Source organism: Phalacrocorax aristotelis, chromosome 7, assembly GCF_949628215.1.
Source record: "Phalacrocorax aristotelis chromosome 7, bGulAri2.1, whole genome shotgun sequence".
NCBI classification, from domain to species: Eukaryota; Metazoa; Chordata; class Aves; order Suliformes; family Phalacrocoracidae; genus Phalacrocorax; species Phalacrocorax aristotelis.
In genome coordinates this window covers 4,923,089-4,946,621 of record NC_134282.1, presented here as the reverse complement: position 1 = coordinate 4,946,621, position 23,533 = coordinate 4,923,089, and the positions used below count along the sequence as shown (strand labels likewise).

The window sequence follows — 23,533 nt, the reverse complement described above, 5'->3', positions numbered from 1 at the left end:
GCAGAATGCAATATTCTGCAATGATTCTGGGTCCTGGCATGCCAAAACACCATTGTTATTCAAAAGAACCATGACAAACGCTTCTTACTATAATCCTAGCATGCCAAATTTATACACAACCATGCCTTTCCACAGCACTTTACAGATAAGTGTTTGTCCCAGGCAACTTGTCTAGTTTTTATTCTGTATTGCTCAGTTACTCCTTAAACCCCTCCAGAGTTTTACTTGTGGCATACATAAAGGTGGGACCGGCCACTGTGGAGATTCAAAATGCACGAGTGGGTAGGAGCAGAACCCTTTACTTAGTTTAACTGGCGGGTTGGAACTGCAGCCCTGCTCTCCCTCGCCTTGTCTGCCTCGGAGAAGGAGGTGGCATCCGGAAGGAGGTGGGAAAGGCAAGGACACCGAGACTCAGCTCTTCTTAGAGCTCCACCTCCAGGTAGTGCTCTCTGGATGCTGCAGCTACGTCTGCTTCTAGGGAATGGATCTTATTTCCATTTGGCTCTTGGATCAATTGATACTGAAATCTCATTAATATGCTTGTTGGCAGGAGAGAGCTGGCAGTGCAGAAAAGTGGGATGTCTCAGTTTTGGTTTTCCATTTTACTACATAACTGATGCTGTTTTGATTATCTGGAGACGTCTTATGAAATTTTTTCACCCAAAGTGAAGGCAAAGAGGAACAGAGAAAAGGATGATTCAGAGACTACTGAGGAGTCAATCACTGGAAGAGAGAGATTCCCTGGAAGACTGGCAGATAGACAGGACATTTAATAGAAGTGATTTAATAAAAGGTTTTTAGTGGCACAATAGGTATGACAGAATCATGAGAGGGCAAAGGACTGAGAAGGGGATCACGAACAGCAAGTGGAGAGGTTGCTAGCCGTGAGTCTGTATTGTGCTCTGGAGCGGAGAATGAGGAACCCAGCTGTGACAAAGCAAGAAACCCCAAGACTGAAGTCCAGTTCAGTCAGTAAGATCACAACAGATACCGGACATTAAATATGGGCCAGCTGCTTTACTGAATTAGAGAGAGAGGTTCAAGTGGGAAAGGAGTGATTCAGAGAGATTCTGGAGGTCTTCCAGAACAGATGAAGGACCAATTTCCCAGTTGGACCAAAGGCAGGTTTGAGGAGGAAAGTCACAGGAAGGCAAGTAATTAAGAGAAGAGGTTGTTGTGCTGCTGTTAGAGATGATGGTACTTCCACATCAGAATAACTCTCCTGGCTTGAGTCACTGCTTGAAAGACTCTCTTGTTATCCCTGTATGAAACAGGGGCTCTTTGCTTCATTTCAGAGGTTGAGGATCTCTGTAGAAAATAACCGATCCCACACTGCAGCAATACCCTGCTACCTCTGACAAAGACACTCCAGTTCATCTCACATTTCTCAGAGCTGGGGGAGCCAAGTGCACTTTTCAAGTGGAACTGAAACTGGAAGCAGGAAGTCCATAGAGACCCTCACAGGAATTCATGGATTAAACGATCAAGAGCTATCAGCACAGCACGGTCAGCTGCTGGTTATAACCCTGACCCCAGCTGGAAGGGTCATCCAGACTGAAAGCTGAATATTGATCTGCTTCTGCATGGGAGAGGTCCTAGCTAGTTAGGAAAGCACCACTGAATGATCCTGTTGTGCCTCTCCTCCAGGAGATTGCTGCAGCATGTAGATATACTCAGGGCTAATTGAGCAGTACTTTATCCCTCAAGCTGCCTCAGGATTTCTCTAAGACTCCTCACTCAGTGGGCAGATCTAATATCTTTACTTCCTAAAATACCTTACCAATGAATAATCCCCCTGCAGTCTTTGAGCTCACATGTGGGTTAATATGCTCCATGACATGAGTGACTAAGACAGAATTCGGCTCTGTGTAAGCAAATACAATAAAATGCCAAAACCAAAATTATCAGATGAAAAAAGGAGGAGCCGCTTACATGTCCTGAGTTTGGTGCTTTTTCTAACAAGTCTTGGGCACAGAGCAGGGTGCTCTGCTCTTAGCTAGAAGCTGCCCTGTGGCTTTGAATAATAGATTTTGCTTATTTTCTTCATCTTTAGGGTAAGGATAAGAACACTGTCTACGTCTCAAGGTATTGTGAAGGTTAATGGATTAATCCTGAATGCAGGAAGCATGAAGGCACTGCAGGGACTCCCACTGGCTTTCATATGCTCTAGATTGGACTCTTGGATCTGGAAGTTTGGTTTTGTACTGCATGTCATAAAAGGGTTCATACAGAAAGCACAGTCTGGGTAAGGCTGAAACAGCTCAGGATGAGAAGGAGCATCTCTGAAGTATCCTGAAGTCTTTGCATAGCCTTATCCAGAACGCTTACGGATTGCTCTGTATCCAAAATCCTTGCTAAGATAGCAGGACGTATCTCTGGTTTAACCTACCACAGCATTTCCCTTGCCCCTGAGACCTGCCAAGACACCAATCAACTGTTTCTTACCTTGATTTTTATGCTGATTCTGTACACAGGACTTGTTTACACTATGGGATAGCATCAAGGGCCAGAGCAGAGGCAGAACAGCTCCTTCTGTATTTTCCTTACTGGACTAATACATAATCCTGAGTTGTTGGGATGCTTTCCAAATGTCACAATTATGTAGATTTAATGCAGTCACAAAGAGGCAAAAGTTTTGGGAGAGGAGAAACTAAAATTTAAAACATAGAGGTTTCAAGTATTTTCACATCAGAGGCACTTTCCTTATATATACGTAGGCCACATTCACGTTGCCCACTGACCTGCACAGCACACAGCCCGGCCACTTCCCTCCATGGGCAAACCTGCAGTGTGTCCATCTGAAATCATCACTGCTCTTTGGACACTAGTCATTGCTGTATTCACAACATGAAGATTAAGCATATATAGTAGTGTCAGCCTAGCAGTGTAGGCATGGCCCAGAGAATCTGAAAGAATATGTTATTAAATTGTATCATCTATTCATGTAGAAAGTTAAATAACAGTTTTACATAATTATGGAACTATTTCAAGAGCTCTCATGAGATGAGATTATTAAAAACTGGGCAGCCTTCTAAGCCAGAGATACATAACACTTGGTTCATGTGCTGCTTGTGAAAGGTCTTCCAGAAACCTTCAACCTCCATCAACAGTCAAAACGAATGTCTCGTTTGTTGTCTTGATTAAAGCTTTCCAGTCGTTTCCGCTGCGATTCTGAAAGGACCCATCTTTGCATGCCCAGCTCTGCCAAGGCAGGCAGCTTTGTCAGTGATGCTAACAACTCGCTGAACCACATCCCACAGTCACGGCAGGATGATGGGCGAAGACTGACGTCCAGCTCTGAGAGTTCTTTGAATCCCGCTAAGCCTTGACAGAAAACGACCCACCCTTCGTCAGAAATGTTGTTATTATAACTCAAATCCAGCTTCTGTAATCTGGCTAGATGGCCGTCCTGAGTCAGTAATGCTGCAAGAAATGACAGACACAAACACAACGAATACGTCCTGGCAATTGCTTTAAAAGCTTTCTAAATAATACCCTATTATTTAAGGCCTTTCAGCAGTCACACAGCAAGATTCAATTCCTCAGCAACATAAAATCACTCACTGTTGATCTCGGAAAGTTTGCTCTACCACAGCTGAAGGAGTGTACAACATTTAAAACACAGGCAATTCAAAGGGAACAGAAGCGTGCGGTTAAAATCATGTGAAAAGCTTTGAGTCAGTTGGAAGTAGGTTATATCAAGTGCCAATTAAAATAGGCAGACAGGCTTTACAGGGAGATTTAGAGAGAGGAAAGAAAAACTAGATGAGGTTGCATGATTACAACAGCCACCTCTCACTGTGGGAGAGTAATGGGCCTTATATACCCTAAAGGGAACTGGGATCCTTAATGGATGATGGGCAAAGGAGACACCCATCAAGGGTGATGTTTGTAAAGTCAAAAATATTCAGGCTTCATCTCACCAGCCTTCAGATTACAGGGCCTTAATAGATGTCACACAGCTACTGCCAGTCTTAGACACTCAAAACCTGTGAGTCAGGCCCACAGAATCACAAGGATGATTATAAAATAAACTGGTTTTAAAAGGATCCTAAAATTTATTCCTTCATTGGGTTCCTATTTTCCAGTATTTCTCAGCAGCTGCTAAGAGGTGGGCTAAAAATATTTCTGGTTTAATTCTCCCATAGTAGTTTGACTCGAGAAGCACACCTAATGGGCTGAGAGCTGGTAGTGCCTGTATTACCGGCTGCCAGAATGTACATTTCCCATAAATTACTGAACCCAAAACCAGCAACTGAGCAAAATAAAACTCCTCGCAGGCAGCTTTAAATACCCGATATGAAAAACAGACATAAAACCTACATTTGTCTAAGTGTTTTCTTTCTGTATTAATAGATAAAACTCTGCTAAAATGATTCTTTGCATGTTTAGCCTGTTCAGGTTTTGCACTGTGCATGTATATGACACACAGCCTTCAGCAAAATGAAAACCCTTCCTGGGAAAAATACTGCTGTATTTTCCATCTTTTCATTTGATTTATACAAAAACATGCTCAGCACATGGAACAAGTCCCTTCTGAATTGTGGTCTAAATGCCCTGGCTCCTCGACTGCTAGTAAATACCATGTTATACATACTTAGAAGTGCCAAATCTTCAGCCACCAAGTTGCAGCTGCTCAGTCTTAACACTTGAATCTCCGTTGCAAGCTTTAGTGCTCCCAAAAGCAGCTTTAGGTTCCCACCAACGCACTTATTCCAAGAAAGGTCTAATATCTCCAGTTCAGGAAGGTGAAGGACAGCCTCAGCTGAAAAGATTAAGACCGGCAACTTCTGCTTAGTAAGAGAAAACAACATGGCCTCAAAAGACACCTCACCGGCAAGTCACCTGTAAATAGGCTCCTAACAGGCTGCCTACCTGTGCTTAGAATGACTTATCTTATCTTAATAAAAGTCAGAAAAAAATATTTCCTGTGCTCTTTAAAGAATATAAGAAGGGCCTTCCTATAGAATCTTTGAGGACTCTCTGGAGGGGTTTCTTGTCTTTCTCTTTACGTTATTGGCTTAACCTTGTCCCACTGAAGTCAATTCAATATAACAGCTTGTTTTAAACCATTTCATATCAATTTAAAGACAGCATTTTTTTTCTGTGAACTCACCATGCAAGGTGAAAAGCTCTGTATCTTTTGACAACACCAATTTCCATGATGTCACTCTTACATAATTGCAATGATATAAATATAGTAGTGTTCGTGCAGGGACCTCAGACTAGTTTAGCTTGCTGCTGCTTCTGCTGCAGGCAGACAAGTTTTACTATAGGTTGCAATGTCACTAGTAAACAGTACAAAATGTAAGTGGACAATGCACAGTAACTAAGAGATCCCTCTGTACTTAGATTTCATGTGCCATATGGAATACCTAGCAAAGGGACAGTGTGGCTGCTAATCCACTGAGATTCCCAATAAGTAGGCAAAAGAGGCTGAATTTACATATCCTGTGTTAAACTGGACTTGCCTTCATGGCCTTGCAATATCTTTTCCGCTACTGCAGTCATTGCCTCAGCTCCTCCGCTGCCCCATGCTTAACTCTATCCCAGAAAGCTTCTACTGAAACTTTCACCCACAGTGAGGTGAAAAACATTTAGTGAAAACTTTACCCTGCTAAACTGCAAGTGCAGTGTTACGGCCAAACACTAATTACAGCATAACATGAAATCATGTTTTGTTTTGTCTTCCAAAATTAGGGAAGCTCACTATCAGACAAAGGACTAAAAGGACTTCATCCAGTCAGGTATAACGGAGGAAGATACACAATGGTCCTCCCTTGCAACCAGGTACCATGAAGTACAGGCTTCACTACAGGCTTTTTCACTCAGGACCTGTGGTATAATGTAACCACGATCTCTGGAGTTCGGCCAGAAGAGAATGAAGTGCTTTGTCCCACAAGGATACACAGAGAACAGACACACTTGAAAAAAACATTCCTACCTAGTGATGAAAATGACTCTTTGCTCAAACCACAATTGCTGATGGCCACAGATTTCAACTTTGGTAAAAACCTGAGCCTGCCCAGAAGAGGATCAGATGAGATTCCTACATTTGTATTCGAGGATAAATTCAGCTCTTGAAGACTGGATAGTAAAGGTATCATCTGGGCTGTGAAAGCATGAAATATTTATTAGACAGTCACCGATCCAGAACAAATATGTAGTTGTATATTTGCCTGACATAATTTCTTTATAAACCAAGGCCAAGTTTTTACACTCAAATTTATGGTGAGCAATGTTTTACTCCATAAATAGCCTTGTCATTTTCAGTAGGAATGCTTAAGAAATTAGGTATTACATACTGTGTGGAAGGTTGTCAGAACACAGCTTCCTGTTGAAATTTGCTAGGTGAAGTAGGGAATTTAACATTAAATGAGAGCGGGGTTATTTCCAAATGTCGTCATTGCTAACTGAAACTCCTTTATATTAATGTGATTATTCTCTATGGGTCAAGAAATTAAAAATAAGTCATGACTACTAATGGTCATCATTTCCCTATGCTTCAGCAGCAGCTTTTCAAATTATCTTCTTTATCATGGAAAGTAAGACGTGGGCAGTAAAGGATTTTTTGTTGTTGTTGTTCTCCAGAGTAAAAACCAATATCAAAAAGTTATCATAATGCAGAAAAACAAACTGTCTCATTGATTGGAGATATATTTTTCTTCCTAATAGTATTTATGAGTTGGATCAATTCAACCTGGAGACTGTAGTCTTCAGCTTTGCTATAAAACAGAGAGCAGCAGCAGTGCAAGATCTCCTGACATCACTCTCCACTTGACTTAAAGTTCACCAAGGGTGTTTTAGGCAGTTACGCACCTTGGATCCACGTCAATTTATACTAGAGGGGAACTGTCTCTGGATATTCCCAAAATTACTGATTATCAAAAAAAGCAGTGCTTGGTGGCGGTTCCTACATTCACATCATGGGTCTGAATCATGGTGGATTCAGGTTCCACATGGGATCAGGCACTGTGAGATTTCCTTTGATACAGCGAAACACCATTCCATATTGACAGAGGAAGCTAACCTCCACACTGCACTTTCAGAGCTGCCTAATGAAAATATACTGAGATCTGCTAGACTAGGTTAGGCAGAATCTCTTACGCCTTTGAGATATTTTCAGAAGTCAAAACCTACATTCTTAATGGATTTCCTCAACCTGTCCTTACACAAAACGGTCATGTCCTCTTCTGTTACACAGCACCGGTGGAGATCAAGGACTTCGAGATTTTTCAAGCTGGCCAGATGAGCTGTTGAGTCTTTAAAGCCACCACCAATCTCTTTGTTACATGATATGTCTAGTTTTCTTAGCTCGGCAAGGTGTTGTAAAGCAGTGCCTGAAATGGGAAAGGAAGCATGCTGGTCACCAGCTGCTACAATAGCACAGGTCACAGCTTTAGTGTTTATTTATTTTAACATCAAAGTTTGCACAAGGTATTGAAGCTTAGGCTCAGCTTCAGTGTATAATCACAGCAGACATACAGTAATATTGCAAAGCCTCCCTATCTATGCAATTCCATTCTTCTCTAAAAGAGCAGGTGAAGGTGAGGCCAGCTCATCCCCCAGATCCATTCAATCCTCAGACTTTTGCAGAAATGACTACTGGATGTGCTAATTAGTGCGATTAATTAATTGTTTTATGGGTAAGACCTCCACTAGGGAGACACAGATAATAAGCCCATTTCATATGGCTTCACTGGACACTCATTAAGTGACAATGGTGAATTTGGATTCCCCTCTGAGAGTAGTATTAGCTTGTTAAAAGTTAGCTAGCCTGTCTGTGCCCTTGCCTATGTTCCATCTGGGGAGAGAGGAAGCATTTCCAGAGAGCCATTAATCTACCCTAAGATGTATCTCAGATAAATGGTGTGGAGGGTGACTCTCCCCACTGACTTTCACATGCTTGAGCTCAGGGAAGATAAATGCTACTCCTGCTGAAAGTCTCTGTAGTCTTTTATCAATCCTCAAACAGCAAATAACGATTGCCCATTAATACTGCCAAACCATCAGCAAAATCCCACCTCATTGCCTTTCTTAAATGGTTTTCAGATGTACAATTTATTCGGAATGGAAGTCTTTCTGAACATAAAGTCTAACCTAAGCCCTGGAGGCTGTCTTGCGTTAATCCACACATATGCAAGTTTAACTCTTTCAAGCCTGGCACATTTTTCAGATCCTGAGCAAAAACCTTCATGCTGCCGCCGATGTGTTTGTTGATAGAGAGATCTAATACTTCGAGGTCTGGGATCACATGTAGAATTTCAGCTGGGGAAAAAAAAAAAAAAAAACCAGAAAACCAGAATTGGTGATTGTCTGGAATATATACAGATGAACCCGAGAAAAATATAGCACCATGACAAACAGGAAGAGGTAAGCTGAGTTTGCCTATATGTGTGGTTTAGGTTTACTAAGTTCCTGTTCCACCTAAAAAATACAGCAAAACAAGGATTGGATAGTAATCAAGAATATCAGTGAAAAAGCTGTATGAAAATAAAGATGAATAAAATACAAGGACAGTTCGAAAAATACAGGGGAATAAAAAGCAGGAATACAAAGAGAAATTAAAATTTCTAATGGAAAGATATAGGACTGTATGCTGTATATGGCCATCTCCTGCAGTGGAGACCAGAGCACAGGGGCTTCTCTTTAGGGAGAAAGCATCTTTTAAAACACAGATTCAGATCAAAAGACCATATAAGATTAAGCTATGGTGAGAGGAAAGAGGGGAGGGGTGATCAGCGGTTGCCAACTCAGCCTAAATTCCCATCCCTTAGACCTTCTTTCATATCCCATGGCTAACTACATGTTCTGCTGCTTAATTTTAAGCAATCAGTGTTGGAAATTCTGGCACACATGACTTGCTCAGGGTCTCAAAGGATCCAGCAACCCTGGACCACTGAGGCAGCCAGACTGTGGTTTAGACCTAGCTATTATTCTTCTCAAGCCTACCTCACATGATTAGAGAGAACAACTTTCTTCTTGGAAGAGAGTGCATTATATCCCAATCCTGTGTGGTAAATACTATTATACTGCAGAGCCTGAAATAAATTAACTTTCAACTAATATTGAGCTCAATACAGCCATAATCTAAGTCAAACAAGTTACATTTTTGTGAAGCCAGTCTCTCAGTCCCGCTATGTGGATACACATACCAAGGGATTCTCCGTCCTTTGCTGTCAGGTTACAGTCTGTAATTTTCAGAAGTTTTATCTTGCATCCTTTCTGGAGTTTTTTTGTCAGGAGTGATAGTTTTCCACCTATGTTACTGTTCCATGATAAATCCAGTTCTTCAAGTTGAGGAACAATTTCAAATGCCTCTCCTGTAACAGAAGCCTAAGATGATTCATTCTAGGTGTCAATTTCAGGGCAAGACAAAAATACAGGGTTTGAATATATTAAGGGGGAAGGTTAGCCACTTAATTCTCAAATTATCATATTTTATAGGACTCTCCAGGAAAATTGGTGTATGCCATGAATCGTTGCTACTGCAGCAATGTTGTATGAATTCTCATCTTGTCTAAGGAGCAATATAGATCACAAGTCATTGTCACAGCACACACAGACTGCTCGGCCATCATTGTAGACTTGTGCCAGGACCCAGAAAGTCTAGTCTACAGGGAAATCAATACAAGTGACAAGCCTGAATTTACTGTCCTGTATAGTTCTGTTCTATTTCAGTTGGCAAACTTCTGATGTCCTCTGCACTGTGTCCACAGGTCATTCTGGAGGAGGAGGTAAAAGAAATCGTCTCACAGCTATTTCTGAGACTTAAAAGCTCCACTTCTGACAGGAATTTCTGACCCACTGCATAAGGAAACAAGAGGAGCATTGTTTTGACCCAAAGTAGCTTTCCCATGATTTCAAGGCACATAGTCCTGCTTTTGATTACATTTAGAAGAATCAGCCTTTTCCAGGCTTGACGCACCTTCCAATGCAAACTGTGTTGGTGCTTCTTTGTAATACTAACATCCCACTGCAAAATCCAGCTTCCTAACCTCCTTTGTAGAGGAGGGAGGCAGATGTATATTTACATAAACTCATTCCCAAGAAAGATCAATCAATCAGACCACATGCAAATGCAATTTCAAAGTGTCACACAAAAATTTTTGATCTAAGGTCTCGTCATCAATCTAATAAATGAGACTTGTATTTTAATAATAAAATCCTTTCATGCCTTTGTGTTTTCATAATTAAATCTTCACAAAAGATTTATAATGGAAAAATAATTATTTCTCTTGTTTTAAGTGAATATCCAGGTTTGAGAGAAAACGACATGTCTTAATTTTTATTTTTGCATTTATTTTAAATTATTGCCTCAGTCTTGAATAGTGAGCAATGCACTACAGTTAGGAAGTGGTTTTGCCTCTGCAGTGTAGCCTGTTTGTTTGACATGGGGACTATCATTCCAGACACATTTTCCACCAGAAGATAAATAAAGGACTATAACTCCAGGAGTGGTTTCGTACCACCTCTCACACTCACAGCTCTGAGCAATCACACAAGAGAAGTTGATGTTATGGTTATAGTTGAGGCACTGATTTCTGAAAAGAATGCAGAGTCCACAAGCGGCCACATTTCCACAGATAGATGTGGACAGTATGGACAGGCAGTATGGAACTAAATATGCATGCTGTTTTCAAAATTGTAGGCAAAACCAATGCAAACTGACTATTGCTATGCCACATGTCAAGGGCATCACATTTTGACTGTAAATTTGAGTTCTGTGATGAGTTTTGTGTCTGTCTCAGCAGAGGCCAAGCCAGAAGGGGGAAGGAAACAGCACAGAAGAACCAGGCAGAATAAATCAATTGGAAACATAACCAATAAAACTCAAGAGGAAAAAAAGTATTACAAAAGGGGTTGAAAAAGAATGAAATGAATTTGAAGAAACCTGATAGAAGATGAAACAAAGATTTTAGCCTCATTAGCAACAGACCAATTATTTTCACCAGCTTTTGTAGAGATGCATTTTTTGTCCCCAACAGGTAGCATGACCCACTTTTGAGCTACCACCATACATATAACTTTATTTCTGAACATTTCCTGCAAAAAGCCTGGATATGAATGACATAAAAATCCAGCTTTATAACTCAGACCTGTTTTTAGAACTTGCAGAATATGCAGCAGTTTGTAGAATTCCTAGTTGACTGAGTCTACCCTTCTTTTAGATACATATCACAGGCTCACCCCAGAGTAAACTCCAGGCCCAGAGGTAAGTGACTCAGCGTGAGAACCTGAGTGTGTAACACCAGCTTTCAAACCATTAGATCTCATGCTTTGCAGAAAGCAGGGTTGCAGGCACTCCAAGCAAAGAAGCATGCAGAGGAATAAGCTTCTCCCAGACTTGAGGAAACAAGTTATAAAGTTCCAAAGCAGCACCGGTTTTAAGTCTCCTCCAAAAGACCATCCATCTTTTTGTGTAGGCACTGCATCTGTCCTGCAGCATCAAGACCTAAGCCGACCCTATTATGACTGACTCAGTGTGTTTCAGTTCTTCTGTCTACCATTAGATACGAAAGCCAGCCAAAAAAAATTCTAATCTAAATTGAAAACATGCTTTCCTGCAAAATAGGACTGAACTCAGTTCCCTTCTGAATGTGAAACCTTCATGCCCTGAGGTATGAACTCAGCAGAGCTGCTCAAATGTATAAGGTCACTCATAAGCCCAAGTTCTTTCTACTGTTTCATAGCAGGAGTTTACATTGCCCAGTGTGGAAGCAGCAGGGGTAGGATGTAGGAAGAGATGAGTTGGATTACAGTAGACCCAAGCTGTCTGGAAGTAAATGCAAATGAAATCCTGTACCTAAGGAGGTGACATCCTCAGCTGTCAGCCTGCAGTTGTTAAGTCGAAGGACTTTTAACAGGTTCACATGATGAAGATGAACAGTGAGAGCTTTCAAAGTCCCACCAACACAACCATTCCAGGACAGGCTGATCTCTTCCAGCTCTGGGACAAATGGCAGTAAAGAAGCTGTGAAAAAAAAAAAAAAGAAAAGAAAAAGCGTATTGTGTTTGTATGTTATCTGCACAGCCTGGACATCAATATGTGTTATACAGAGATGCTTTCTACAACCAAGATAGCATTATAAAGCCATGACAATTTGTACCTCAGTTTTCTTATCCGTAGTTTGAGTGTAAGGACCTTCATTTGCTTCACAGATCTGTGTGATTTTTATATTTTTATAGATATATATTACATAACTTATATCATTTATAATTAACATTTCTCAGGGACCTGGGACCGCCAGATGAAATGTTAAATAAAGCCAGGCCTGTATAGAAGAAAGGGAAGGGAAAAGAGGAGAGTGAGTAATAGGCAAATAAGAATTAAGGAAATGTATGAAGTGACTAGTTGAATAAAATTGTATTTACCCAGCTCTGTTACATCTGCTGCACTTAATGCACAATTATTTAGATCCAGATTCTTGCTGTTGGGCTTCTTTCCCAGCTTCTGCATGAACTGGTTAAATCTCTGCTCACCAGATGGTGACTCCGCTTCAGAAATGAGATGTGAAAGTCCATCTGAGTAACAAAGAAATAGGGCCCTGGTTACCTCTGCTACTAAGACAATGTGTAAAACCTGTCTGTGGCTGTTAGGTGAAGACTTTAGGAAATTAACTATATCTGCCAGTAAACTGGGCTCTAGTTTTGATCAATATGGACCAATAACCTGAGTGATAAGATCACTAGAGACCAGATGACTACAAAGCTCCTGATGCAGAGTGAGAAAAGAATCTCCTGTTGCGTATCTCCATGCTACCTTATGCCAGTGACTTTGGACGTTTGCACCGCCAGTTCAAGGACATGAAATTCGTGCAAAACTCTGAACTGCAGCTATTCTGTGTGCGCAAGTCATATAACCACCTCTGTGTGCCTGCACTGTAGCCACACCACTACAATATAGTCCTTGCTGTGGCCCTGCAATTTTGTGGTGAACCTGCTGCTTCCTTCATGACAGCCTGTGCTCATTTTCATACATTGTCCATGTACAGCAGTTCCTGCTTTTCTTGGCTTTGCAAAGGAACCCCCACTTACCTTCTTCTTCCACGCAGTTTGTACAGCAAGGGAAATTGCATTTACATTCATTGCTAAACCCTTTAACAAATTAGTAATTCCATCTAATGCCCATAGCTGGAAAAAAAGCAGCCAAAAATGACACAAAATAGCAATCCCACTCTCAGTACCTGTCCCCTCATTGTTTCCCCAAACCTACCCAAAACTCTTAGGACACAGGATGGGGTCTAAGCCTCACTTTCCAGCTCCTTTTTAAAAATAGACTCTTTGTGTGGATGTAAAGAGTATTCTTGTGTGTGCCAAATAACATACATGATGAATTTCCACTCCCTTCCCCTCCCCCTCACCAGTGTCGAGTGGTAGGAAACATCTGCTCTTGTTGTCTTCAGGTTGCTTTAGCAGCAGGGCAGACAGAGACCGATCTTAAATACAACAAGCCAAGCTACTGCGCAAAGCTGGGCTTTGAAGCCAAATAAGCTCTGCAACTAATGAGCTGACTCCAGCAGTGACCTCTCACATTGGAGATCAAGAGAGAGGTCACCCAAAAGCTCTATCCCTCCTCAGCAATATGGATCTCACTCCTTGCTTGGCACCTATCAAATTGGGGGTACATCCTTGGTAACATTCCAGTCAGAAGCAAATCCTGGCTAAAGGATAAACTATAGGCAGCAAAGTACAGCATTTTGGCTAGTGAGAAAAACAACTGATTTTCTATGAAATTAAAATATATACATATGCACATGTACTTCATTATTGTACCAGCATTACCTTCTACAGAGAGATCCTGCTTCTCACTCTGATCATAAGCTCCAGAGTTGTTTATTTCTGTTTCTTCAATTTCCCTTCTGTCCTTGCCTTCAGATTTCCCAAAGTCAAAGCCCTTGAAGAATTTTTTGATGGCTGAAGGCTGCTCTTCTTTTTTTCCAGGAAAGGATCTCTTCTCTTGGAACTGTTTTATAACAAAGTCAAATGGGGAACTCTTTGAGATGTCCTCTTCGTGCTTATTCTGGCAGCTCTGAATGTCATCTGTCAGGGGATCAGCAGACATAGAAGGCATTAGTTTTAGTAACATTTATTCTTGCTTACCCTCTTTCATAATGGCAGATGCACTGAGAATTTCCTACCATTCCCTCTGCACTTATATCAGAAAAGCACTGTTTAGTGGACCAGACTCTGAACTCAGTCCTCCTCCTTCAAAACGAACTAACTAGTAATGCTCAGTCTTTGCATTGCAGAGCCAGTGGTCCCAGTTCTCAAGGATACAGGTATCACTCTCTGCTGCCTTGTTAATGCAGACTGCTCCTAGGGCCAACCCCATTTGGCCGAGCGCTGAGGGGCTAACCTGCTGCTTCCCCTGTCACTTAATTCCTGGGTTCAGTTCAGCATCTTGTGGCCACATTAAAGAAGCAAGGCTGAGATGTCCCTGTTCTGAGGGGAAACCAGGTTAAGTTTGGCACCAAAGTGATTCTTCATGCCAAAGACCAGTCCAGCTGCCAGGAAGGTGAGAGGAGGAGGCGTGCAGCAGGGAGTACAAGGACATCCTTGCCTGAACAATGTCGCAGACTCCCAAGTTCAGGGTGGAACACACAAATGAAATGCCATTAACCTTAGAGCAAAGCTGAAGTGATAGTGAAGAAAACAACCAGATATCATAGCTATGAACACTGGGAGTGTGCCAATGCTGGAAGGAAACAAGCCCCCAGATAGCTTGTTTGGAACAGCTCAGTACTATAGTGCCTCAGTTTCCCGTGGCTAATTCACAGGTAAATTAAAGTTTGACTTTATAACAAATTATACACATTCTTTCCTTATTGCTGTTTATACTACACAAGCTGTAGTATCATCTGATGATTCTGAAGGTGCTTCCTTTTTCTCTAAACTATAATTTTATCCTTTTTCTTTAGTTTTAATTCTAGCATTCTCCCACAAACGCATGCTTTTAACCGTGCAATCAGTCAAAAAAACTGAGCAGACATTCATTGACTTTTGCTTTGCGAGGACTATGTGGAAAAGGTATGTATCAGGTACTACTGTGTGCCATTGGCTGCCGGGGGAATGACCCGTGCTCAGACCTCGATCCTGTAACACACCAGAACTCAAGAATGGATTTCTGTGCTCACACAGACTCCCCCTTTCCCAGTATGGACCCCACACAGAACTCATTCCACAATTCTCCAATATCCATAGAGCACATGATCTCAATCATTTTAATAATAATCTGTTATATATAAAGTTGCTGGCATCAATTTTCCAAAAAAGAGAAACCTGTGAAGAAGTATCAGTAACTCTATGCATTTCACATATAGTTCTCATACTATTATAGCAAAAGTCAGGTCAGGGGGAAAATGTCAAAGTAAAACAAATGTAGTTTTTATATGCACATATGTTTCTTTTTGTGTGTGTGTATATGTAGATGTGGGTATTTATACTGATGTATCTACACATAGGTATGTAAGTTTTCTTACTGTGTTGGAAGTTATCTGCCATGATGCAAGTGCTCAAGGGCAGAGCACTTACAATTACGAAAAGCTGATGCATTGTTTAGTGTTGCTCTTAACAGCTTGCCACAGGTGTATTTCTCATGAGTAAAGTACTAAAAGTATACAACACAATGTACACAGCTGCACAGGCACAGTTACTGAGCTGCAAAGCAATGCTGGTTACTCTGGCTGTATTCTCATGCTGTAGAATAGTATTATTTTAAATGAAGAAACATACCTGTCTCTTCCATTGGTACACCTGGGGATCTGTTTCACCTTGTACAGCAATTTCAGGGCTTGTAGGAGAAGTGAGCCATGACATGCAAACAAAATCCCACTTCTTTCCCTAACAGGGCTTTCCACGTCGTTTTCTTTCAAGAGTTTCTATCATCTCCGTCAGTTTGATAGCAGCAGCTCTGCACAAGTGGTTTGTGGGCTCTTTCCTGATGGCTCTATTCCCCTCTGCACTGTCTCCCAACGTCAGCCTGCTGTCCCTGGCCTCTCTTTCCTGGAGGGGGATGAGAAGACCATTTAAATGCTCTGATCATGTCCCAGCTTATAGCACTCACAAGGCAGAAATCAGGAAGTGGCAGCACAGCCTTCGATACTGTGCTAACCACTGCTTGTCCCCAAAACAGCTGTTGTTAGAAGAGGCTGAGTCACCTTGTAGATCAGGTTACAAGACTACCTGAAGAAAAGCTCTTTGTTTTCCCACCCCTTTTGTCCATACTGGTCAGAAATACTGCTGGAGGCTGAGCAAAGCTGTGCTGCCAGCAGGATGTTGCATAATTCAGTAAAAGAAAGGAATACAGAGGACTAATGCACTCCTGTTCATTTTAGGGCAATAGGAGATATGGGAGGACAGGTCCTGCTGTGTACAACCTACTTGTAGGCAACAGCATGATACAACTTTAAGACGCGATCATTTGATACATCGTATACATACACTGAACTTCCCTATACCGTTTTTTGTCTCTCTGACTGCCCTAGAATCTGATTTTCACGACGGTGAATGTTACTATTTCTAGCTTAAACATACCCATGGCTGTTTATCTTGAATCTATTTACCTTTGACGATTCTTTTTAATGTATGAGGTCTTCACTTTTGTAGGCTAAACTAACCAAACTCTTCTTGTCTCCCCTCATGTGGCAAACTCTCCATTTCCCTTATCATTTCGTGCTCACTTTTGTCTGCACCCACTGCAATATAATTTATACTTCCTCAAATACATGGGACCATCCACCAATATGTATACACTAAAGACATACGCAAACTGGAGTGTGTTTGGTGGGGAATGATAAAGCTGGTCAACAAAACTAACAATTCCTTTGAAAGCAGCTGAGCAGACACCAGCCGTGAGGGCAGGCTTGACTCAGTGTGTCAACACACAATGATTCAGTCAGGGTGGAATGAGGCACAGGTGCTGCTAGGATAAGATTAAGAGAAGAAAAACTTAAAGTGAACGTCAGGAAAATCCTCCTGCCCGTGAGAAGTACCATGCTGGGAAACATTTACAGTAGGAAAAAATGCACAAAAACACTGCGATGAACCACCTCTCCCTGCAGAAAAGGAGGGCACAGTTCTATCCCCAAACAGAAAGGATCTCTAAGTTGGTTTTAGGGTTTTCTGACACCAGGAGTGGCTGTCCTGTTTCTGAAACTAGCCTCTCTCTACAGACCTGTATCCCCACTGGGAAAGATCACCTCCCTCTGTGCTAATTCACTTCACACGTTCAGGCATCTCAGCCACGCAGAAGGTCTGAGAGATCAGCCACCCCAAGCATTTCTGTCTGTAAGGAACTCATTCAATTTGACAGCTCCTTTCCAATTTACTTGTTGTGCTTAACAGTGGAGTGGCCAGGGATGAAACAGAGACAAGGGCCATGAACATGTGCCACACTCTGCTGGTCCAAGACACTCGATGCCCACTGCAGTTCAATGAGAGCACAGAATGGGAATATCTGATAATCTCCCCTCCCTGGAGCTGGGGAAATCCCTAAGCATGTTAAGCACCGATTACAGTGGTTAGGCTGGACTAACTTGAATGCTCTGACATCAGTGTGTTAGGCAATGTGTTGCCCATTCAGAAATTCTTTCCCTGCTTTAGGCTGTTGAATGATAGTGAAAATACCTCGTGGCACCATGACGGCATCCCTGTAATCCAGTGAGAAGGCAAATGTAGTTTTGCAGTGACCTAGTTTTGTCTTCCTAGAAAGCAAATCTTTACCTTTCTTTGCAGCAGCTATGTGGGAAGAGGGGACAGCAGGGTTATCCCAAAGCAAAGCAGGATAACTAGAGTAAGGCAGCTGCACCGGGCTGAAAATATGAGCATTACTTTGCAATAGCCTAAGCTGTGCCCTGGAAATGCAATATATCATGACGGCCAGGCCCAGCCATGTCCCTGTTAAATGCTAGACTGGGCCTCGCTGCAACAGTTGCTGTCTCCTACATGGCATACTTTGGAACACGTGCCCTGCTCCTGCCTCGTGGACCCGTGCGTCTGCTTCTTGCAGTACATCTTGGACAGCACAGGGCAGGCTTAGCTTTTGGAGTTTAAAAATAATAAACGCCTTCCCCTTTCTATCCAGTTAAATGGCTTGTGACCATCTGCCGAGCGCTCAGTGTCACACTTGTTTATATCTACTCTTCTCTCTGTGTAGATCTGGGGCAAGGCTAGCAGCAGAATCAATTTTGGAACAAAATAGTTAAAGTTGCATCCCACACAGCATCCACTGGTGAGAGATTAATGTGGATTTTTGTACTTTGCCTCATTGTGACTCCTTAATCCGGCATATATTCCAAAGAAATAATGCCATTAGAGGATTAGTGCTACAAGTTCATTTGAAAAAAAGGATTTGCAAACATTGAAATCCTATATTCTATGTACTTAATCACTGAGTATCATTTTGGGGATTTCCTCTCCCATTAGTAGTGTCTCTTTCAATGAAAACCAAGTGAAGTAGCAACTCTGTTTTGGATGGCCTTTATTGTTCATTAAAGGAAAACAAAACCACAAGCATCTTGTTAAAATAATACACACTAAACACACTGGACTAAACCCATCCTTGCTGTCATACAATTGTTGCAGTTATACCAGGGAGGCACTTGGCCCAATATTTATATAGAATTTAATGATTCTGGATATTCATCTGCTAGGGATTTTTAATATTCTGAGTCCTGTAGCATGCAGTAACAGAGTGACCCTTGTTTATTCTAAGGCAATTTCCTTCCCCAGCTTCACTCATACCCAGTGAAGCCACTGTTCTCTCTGTGGGAGGAGATGGAATCACTGCCACATTATTCTTTCTCCCTGTCCTTAGCACACATCTCTGCTGCTCTGTGTCGTCTTTCCACGTAACTGTCACTGCCTGCGGTAGCCTCCATGGGCTCCTCTTGCTTAGCTCGATTTGTTGCAGGCTAGGTGAAGTGGGCAGTTGCATGGGCCAAGAAATTGCTGGGAGTGGAAAAATGCTTACTGCCCCATTGCTGGCTTTGCCAGATCCGGGTGACTTGCTCTTGGGCTGTGCTGACTCAGAATACATGTGCCAGGAGCTGCTGCCAAATGCGGGCAGGGGAAGGGTGGCCTGCTCCCGTACCAGGTTCACTGCCCTCATCTTTCTGAGCCACATACATCAAACTGTGCCCTCCACAGCAATCTCCGTCCTCTCTCTCCTGCTCTGTCCCTTCCCTTCATCCTCTGACTTTGACCCCATGCTGACCCCTTATTACCGAGGCAGCAAAATTCAGCCTTGCCTGCACAGCTGAGAAGCCTTCAGCTGCCACTGATGGTATGCTGCTAGCACCACAGTATCTGTGTCATCCACTAATTTGATGTTGACTCTCTTCACACCCAGACAATTCACAGAGCAGCAGGGACCAGCTTCAGGGCCAGACAAAAATCTTCAGACGAGACTGCACACACTAGAATGGCTAGAAGGACCATTCCTCGAGGATAAATTAATAGATGCAGCTGCACTCACTAGTGGGAAGGGCTCTGCAGAGCCTCGGTTAGGAAACGTAGCTTGGGCTTCCAGGTAGGGCTCAGCAGCATGCTGCCATCTGGATAAACACTTTTTTCCATATATTCTTATACTCTCAGAAATATTGTGCAACACTAACACTTCTCTGGGGCAAACTCATTCCAGACTTCCCTGCACTGAGACCACTGTGCATGCCTGAGGATTCAACTGGGTCCAAAGTATCCAAATATCCTCATCATTTCCCACAAAATAAAATATTTGACCTTCTGATTTAAATAGCCCATCAGCCTACAGTAGTTCCTCAGACAGCTGTTTAAAATACATTTCACTGGGTTATGAAAACTATATCCAACCCCCTCATTCCTTATTTATGTACGACCACAGACTGATCACAGGGGGCATTTGAAAAGGCACTGAGAACTTACAAAACCAGCTAAAACCTTGGGTTCAGAAGTGCATACACCTCAGAGCATCCTTAAGCAGTCCCCTAAACTCAGTGAGACTTTGCATGGCTGGAAAGGCTAAGGAAGATTTTGACATTTCACTGTTTTTACACCTTAAAACATAACAAAAAGTAAAGTTATGAAACTCTGGTGCTAGCGTGCAAAGTGGGCTCTGCCTGACCTGAGGGTGCTGCACACTTGGCAGGACAATCTTGCAGGTGCATGTGCTGGATGAACTGGCCGTGAGCAGAGGTCTCTGATAGCCCCTGTTGCCATTGATTTATTATCGCTGTAAGAATTTAAACCTTGCATATGCCAGCATGAGCTGCTAAACGCAAACTGCAGAATTCTAAAACATGTTCTTTTTCTCAAAGCCAGAATTTACCTTACCTACTATGAAACAAGAGCAATGCTAAGTAGATTTTTCCAACTTCTATTTCATATTGAACACGCATTTTGATTTCCATAAAAAGCACAATTAAAAGATCCATCACAGCAGATATTTTTAACACTCTGATATCGAGTTACTCTTTTTGAAATAGAACTACACAAATACAAACTTAATGTTTCATTCTCTATTACAATATACCAGTCTGTCGGAGAAGATTTTCAGGGCTGGAAAATTCTTTTTGGTTGAACTTATGCCAGGAATAATCTCCTTTCAGTTAATCATTTACATGAATGGGTAATCTGCAGAGTTCATGCAAGGCCTGCAAACTATATTAATTACTAGAAACCTAATTAGAAATCAACAGAGTCAAAGGATCAGTGTTATTCCCATACGGTACCATCTGGTACAATGGGTCTGGATAGTTCAGCAAAACTCCCCATTGCATTCTGTGGAACTTCAACCTGAACATGTGTTGCCAGAGAGAGCGAGTTTATGCTGATACTTGAGGTAGTTCTAAAGCATTTTTAGGGTCATCCTAAATGACAACATCTGGGTCCCTGTATTTCTACCTGTTATTTCAAAAGTTAGTTCAAAAATCAGTATTTACTAAGAGTTTTCTTTTTGAATGCAATACCAATGCAGTCATAATTTGCCTTTCCACATCCAAAAATGCACTAAATCCATACATGGGTTAATGAAAAAATCCCCCAACAAGCAAATATGAAAACATGTCTGCCATAAAATGGTTTAATTAAAGATAAGCATGTGTATTGTCATTTGCTTTGTTAATTACTACTCCAAGGTAAAAAGGCACATCCAGAGTGGAAAAGGTGAAATTCCATAGATGACACAAACATGGCAGAGCATGGCTTCCCTTACCTCTGGTGTGCATGCATGGAAATGGTAATATAATTTTACCAACTGATTTTCTCTCTCAGCATGCGGCCAGTTTGAAAGTCTTGACCAAAACATTTCAGTCCTGTTTGAGACAATCCTAGTCAAATAAAAAATCAGGTCTTTGAAAACTCAACTTGTGTGCTTTTAAATCCAGACCTTTCCAATCATTTTGATTCAGGGGCACATAAAATACAGTCTTCTTTTAAGATACAGTGTTTGGTCAATTTAACTTTCAAAGGAACTTAATGGTTAGCCATACTTCATCCCTTAGATTCACTCATTGGCTTTTGGAACTGACATCAGCCATGCTAAGTAAAATTCAGCAGCTTTAGTTTTGCCACTGTTTGGGTCCAGTTCTCTCTGGTTAATTCCCAGATTTCCACTGGGAATGAGACAGCTGTGTAATCCACCTAGTCTCTCCAAACTTCTCTCAAGAGCTGCGGTAACTGTAATGCTTTTCCATTGAACAGCCAATTGTGTTACAACCTGTAACCTTTCCAGTGAGTATTTGCTGATCTTGTCAGTGTGTATTTAGTACAGATGAACACCAAAGTTGGGCACTTCCCTCTTCAGAGTGTCCTGCAACTCAGGAAGGAACTAGAGCACCTACCCTGCAACCAAGCAAAGGGCTGAAGATTGGAAAAAAAATTTAACTCCCAAGGAGTGCTACAGCTTAAAGGACATTCTGCATTCCCAGACATCAGAGGATGACAGTGACACTGACACACAGCTTTGCCCCTTCCCTTCTCTAGTTATTTTTCAATTTCTTGTGAGTGGACCCAAAGTCAACATCCCATGTGTTTCTAAGCCAGCTGTGCCACCATAGACTCTGGTGACTGTTTCCAATCCCAGGACTCAAGGACACCACTTCTTGTTCAGGCTCATTCTTGGGATTTGCAGCCTACCAGTCCCAGACTTTCCAACTCATCTGTCAGACCACCCTTTCCTTACCTATGCTGCCAGTTGTGGGCATGCTACTCTTCTAGTTTAAACTTTTTGGGGGAAACATGGAAGAAAGTGAGGTTTAGCTAAAGAATTTAATATGTCTGAACATAGATTTCGATTTGGAAAAAGACAGGGTGATCTGTGATAAAGAAGCTGTTTGCCAAGTTCTGTATCAGTGCAGCTCATTTCACGACACAGAAATAAGTCTCCACTGAAGTGTATCTTGCTTCAGTGAACTTCATAAGGAGAAGAAATAAGAGTCATCACTCTTTCACAGATTCCTCACTTATGAAAGTGTTTAGAAACAGTGGGTTAAAACCTGCTTAGACTCTAGTTTAGCAGGTTCTCTACCTATACAAACCCATTCCAGCATTGCATTTTGGCAAACAACATAATTCTTGAACTGGTAATAAAATTGACTATTACAATTTTTTGCCTTCCATTTTTGAAGACCATACATCCCATCAGCTGAGCCATGTCTGTCATTGATTTTGTCAAAAGGGAACAAAGGAAGTTCTGACCCAAATCAGTGCCAACAAAACATCTATATCTACCTTAGTGCATGGAGCTGATTCCACACTGATAACCCATTCTGGTACTTCACAAATTGTGAAAGATGTGAAGTGGCTGACATTTCTTTTGAAATTAATTGAGAAAGAGAGTCTCCTCATTCTTAATTCCGCTTTAGGATAGCACATAAATTCCTTTGACTCCTTGTGGTCTATGAAGTTATGCTCTCTTGGGGCATCCTATACAGGATGGGTCAAATCCCAGTTTTGAGACTTCCGCACTGCTTGCCGTAGACGTAACCCCAGGCAATAGGTCTGGGTAAGAATGTACAGAAGGTGATGTGGACTCCAGCTCCATCTTTCACATTAGTATATATCTGGTGTCAGTAGTTCAGACTACAAACAGCAGATACTGGGTAGGAGCTGTCAGGCTACAGTTATCCCCTTTGTACAGAGGAATCTTGAGTGTCAGCATTTCCCCATGCTCAGACTCCTCACTGCAAAGGGGATAAAATGTGACTACGCTGTCCTAAACCATCTTAGCTAACAGTGACAGACCAAGGCCCAGATCAATCTGATATATTCTACATTACTTTGTCCTATTCATAACTCATCTCTTATGTCCCTCTCTCTCCCTCCTTTGCTCCTCTGCCATTTTTCCTGCTGGTGAAGATGACCAGGAGAAACAGGACTGCTGAGAGACACGCAGCCCACTGCACGATTCAGAAATACACCCCTGCCTGACGCCTGTGAAATCCCGTCAAGAACAACTAGATCTTCTCCAGAGAGGGACCATTAAAGCATCTTTATGAATTGTGGTCGTCGCACTTCACTACGGCACACAGCAATCCTGCTTCTGTGCCAGAAACCA

The 23,533-nt window shown here is 41.9% G+C and overlaps 1 protein-coding gene across 7 annotated transcripts in view; it reads right to left on the bottom strand.

Annotated features, from left to right (window-relative positions):
* Positions 1 to 2,591: 2,591 nt before the first annotated feature.
* The window catches only part of LRRC31 (leucine rich repeat containing 31), a 32,972-nt gene continuing 12,030 nt past the window's right edge, over positions 2,592 to 23,533 (bottom strand). The window contains exons 1-11 of one of the 7 annotated variants that reach the window (XM_075098509.1): positions 16,566 to 16,754; positions 15,736 to 16,005; positions 13,786 to 14,043; positions 12,376 to 12,525; positions 11,807 to 11,974; positions 9,156 to 9,323; positions 8,101 to 8,268; positions 7,173 to 7,340; positions 5,945 to 6,112; positions 4,598 to 4,765; positions 2,592 to 3,423 (exon numbers count right to left, since the gene is read on the bottom strand). In XM_075098509.1, coding sequence (XP_074954610.1) covers positions 3,104 to 3,423; positions 4,598 to 4,765; positions 5,945 to 6,112; positions 7,173 to 7,340; positions 8,101 to 8,268; positions 9,156 to 9,323; positions 11,807 to 11,974; positions 12,376 to 12,525; positions 13,786 to 14,043; positions 15,736 to 15,748 — 1,749 coding nt within the window. In that variant the 5' untranslated portion in view covers positions 15,749 to 16,005; positions 16,566 to 16,754 and the 3' untranslated portion in view covers positions 2,592 to 3,103. Of the gene's footprint in view, positions 3,424 to 4,597; positions 4,766 to 5,944; positions 6,113 to 7,172; positions 7,341 to 8,100; positions 8,269 to 9,155; positions 9,324 to 11,806; positions 11,975 to 12,375; positions 12,526 to 13,785; positions 14,090 to 15,735; positions 16,274 to 16,565; positions 16,755 to 23,533 lie in introns of those variants that run through there. The other 6 variants (XM_075098511.1, XM_075098512.1, XM_075098513.1 and 3 more) reach the window with 6 other exon arrangements.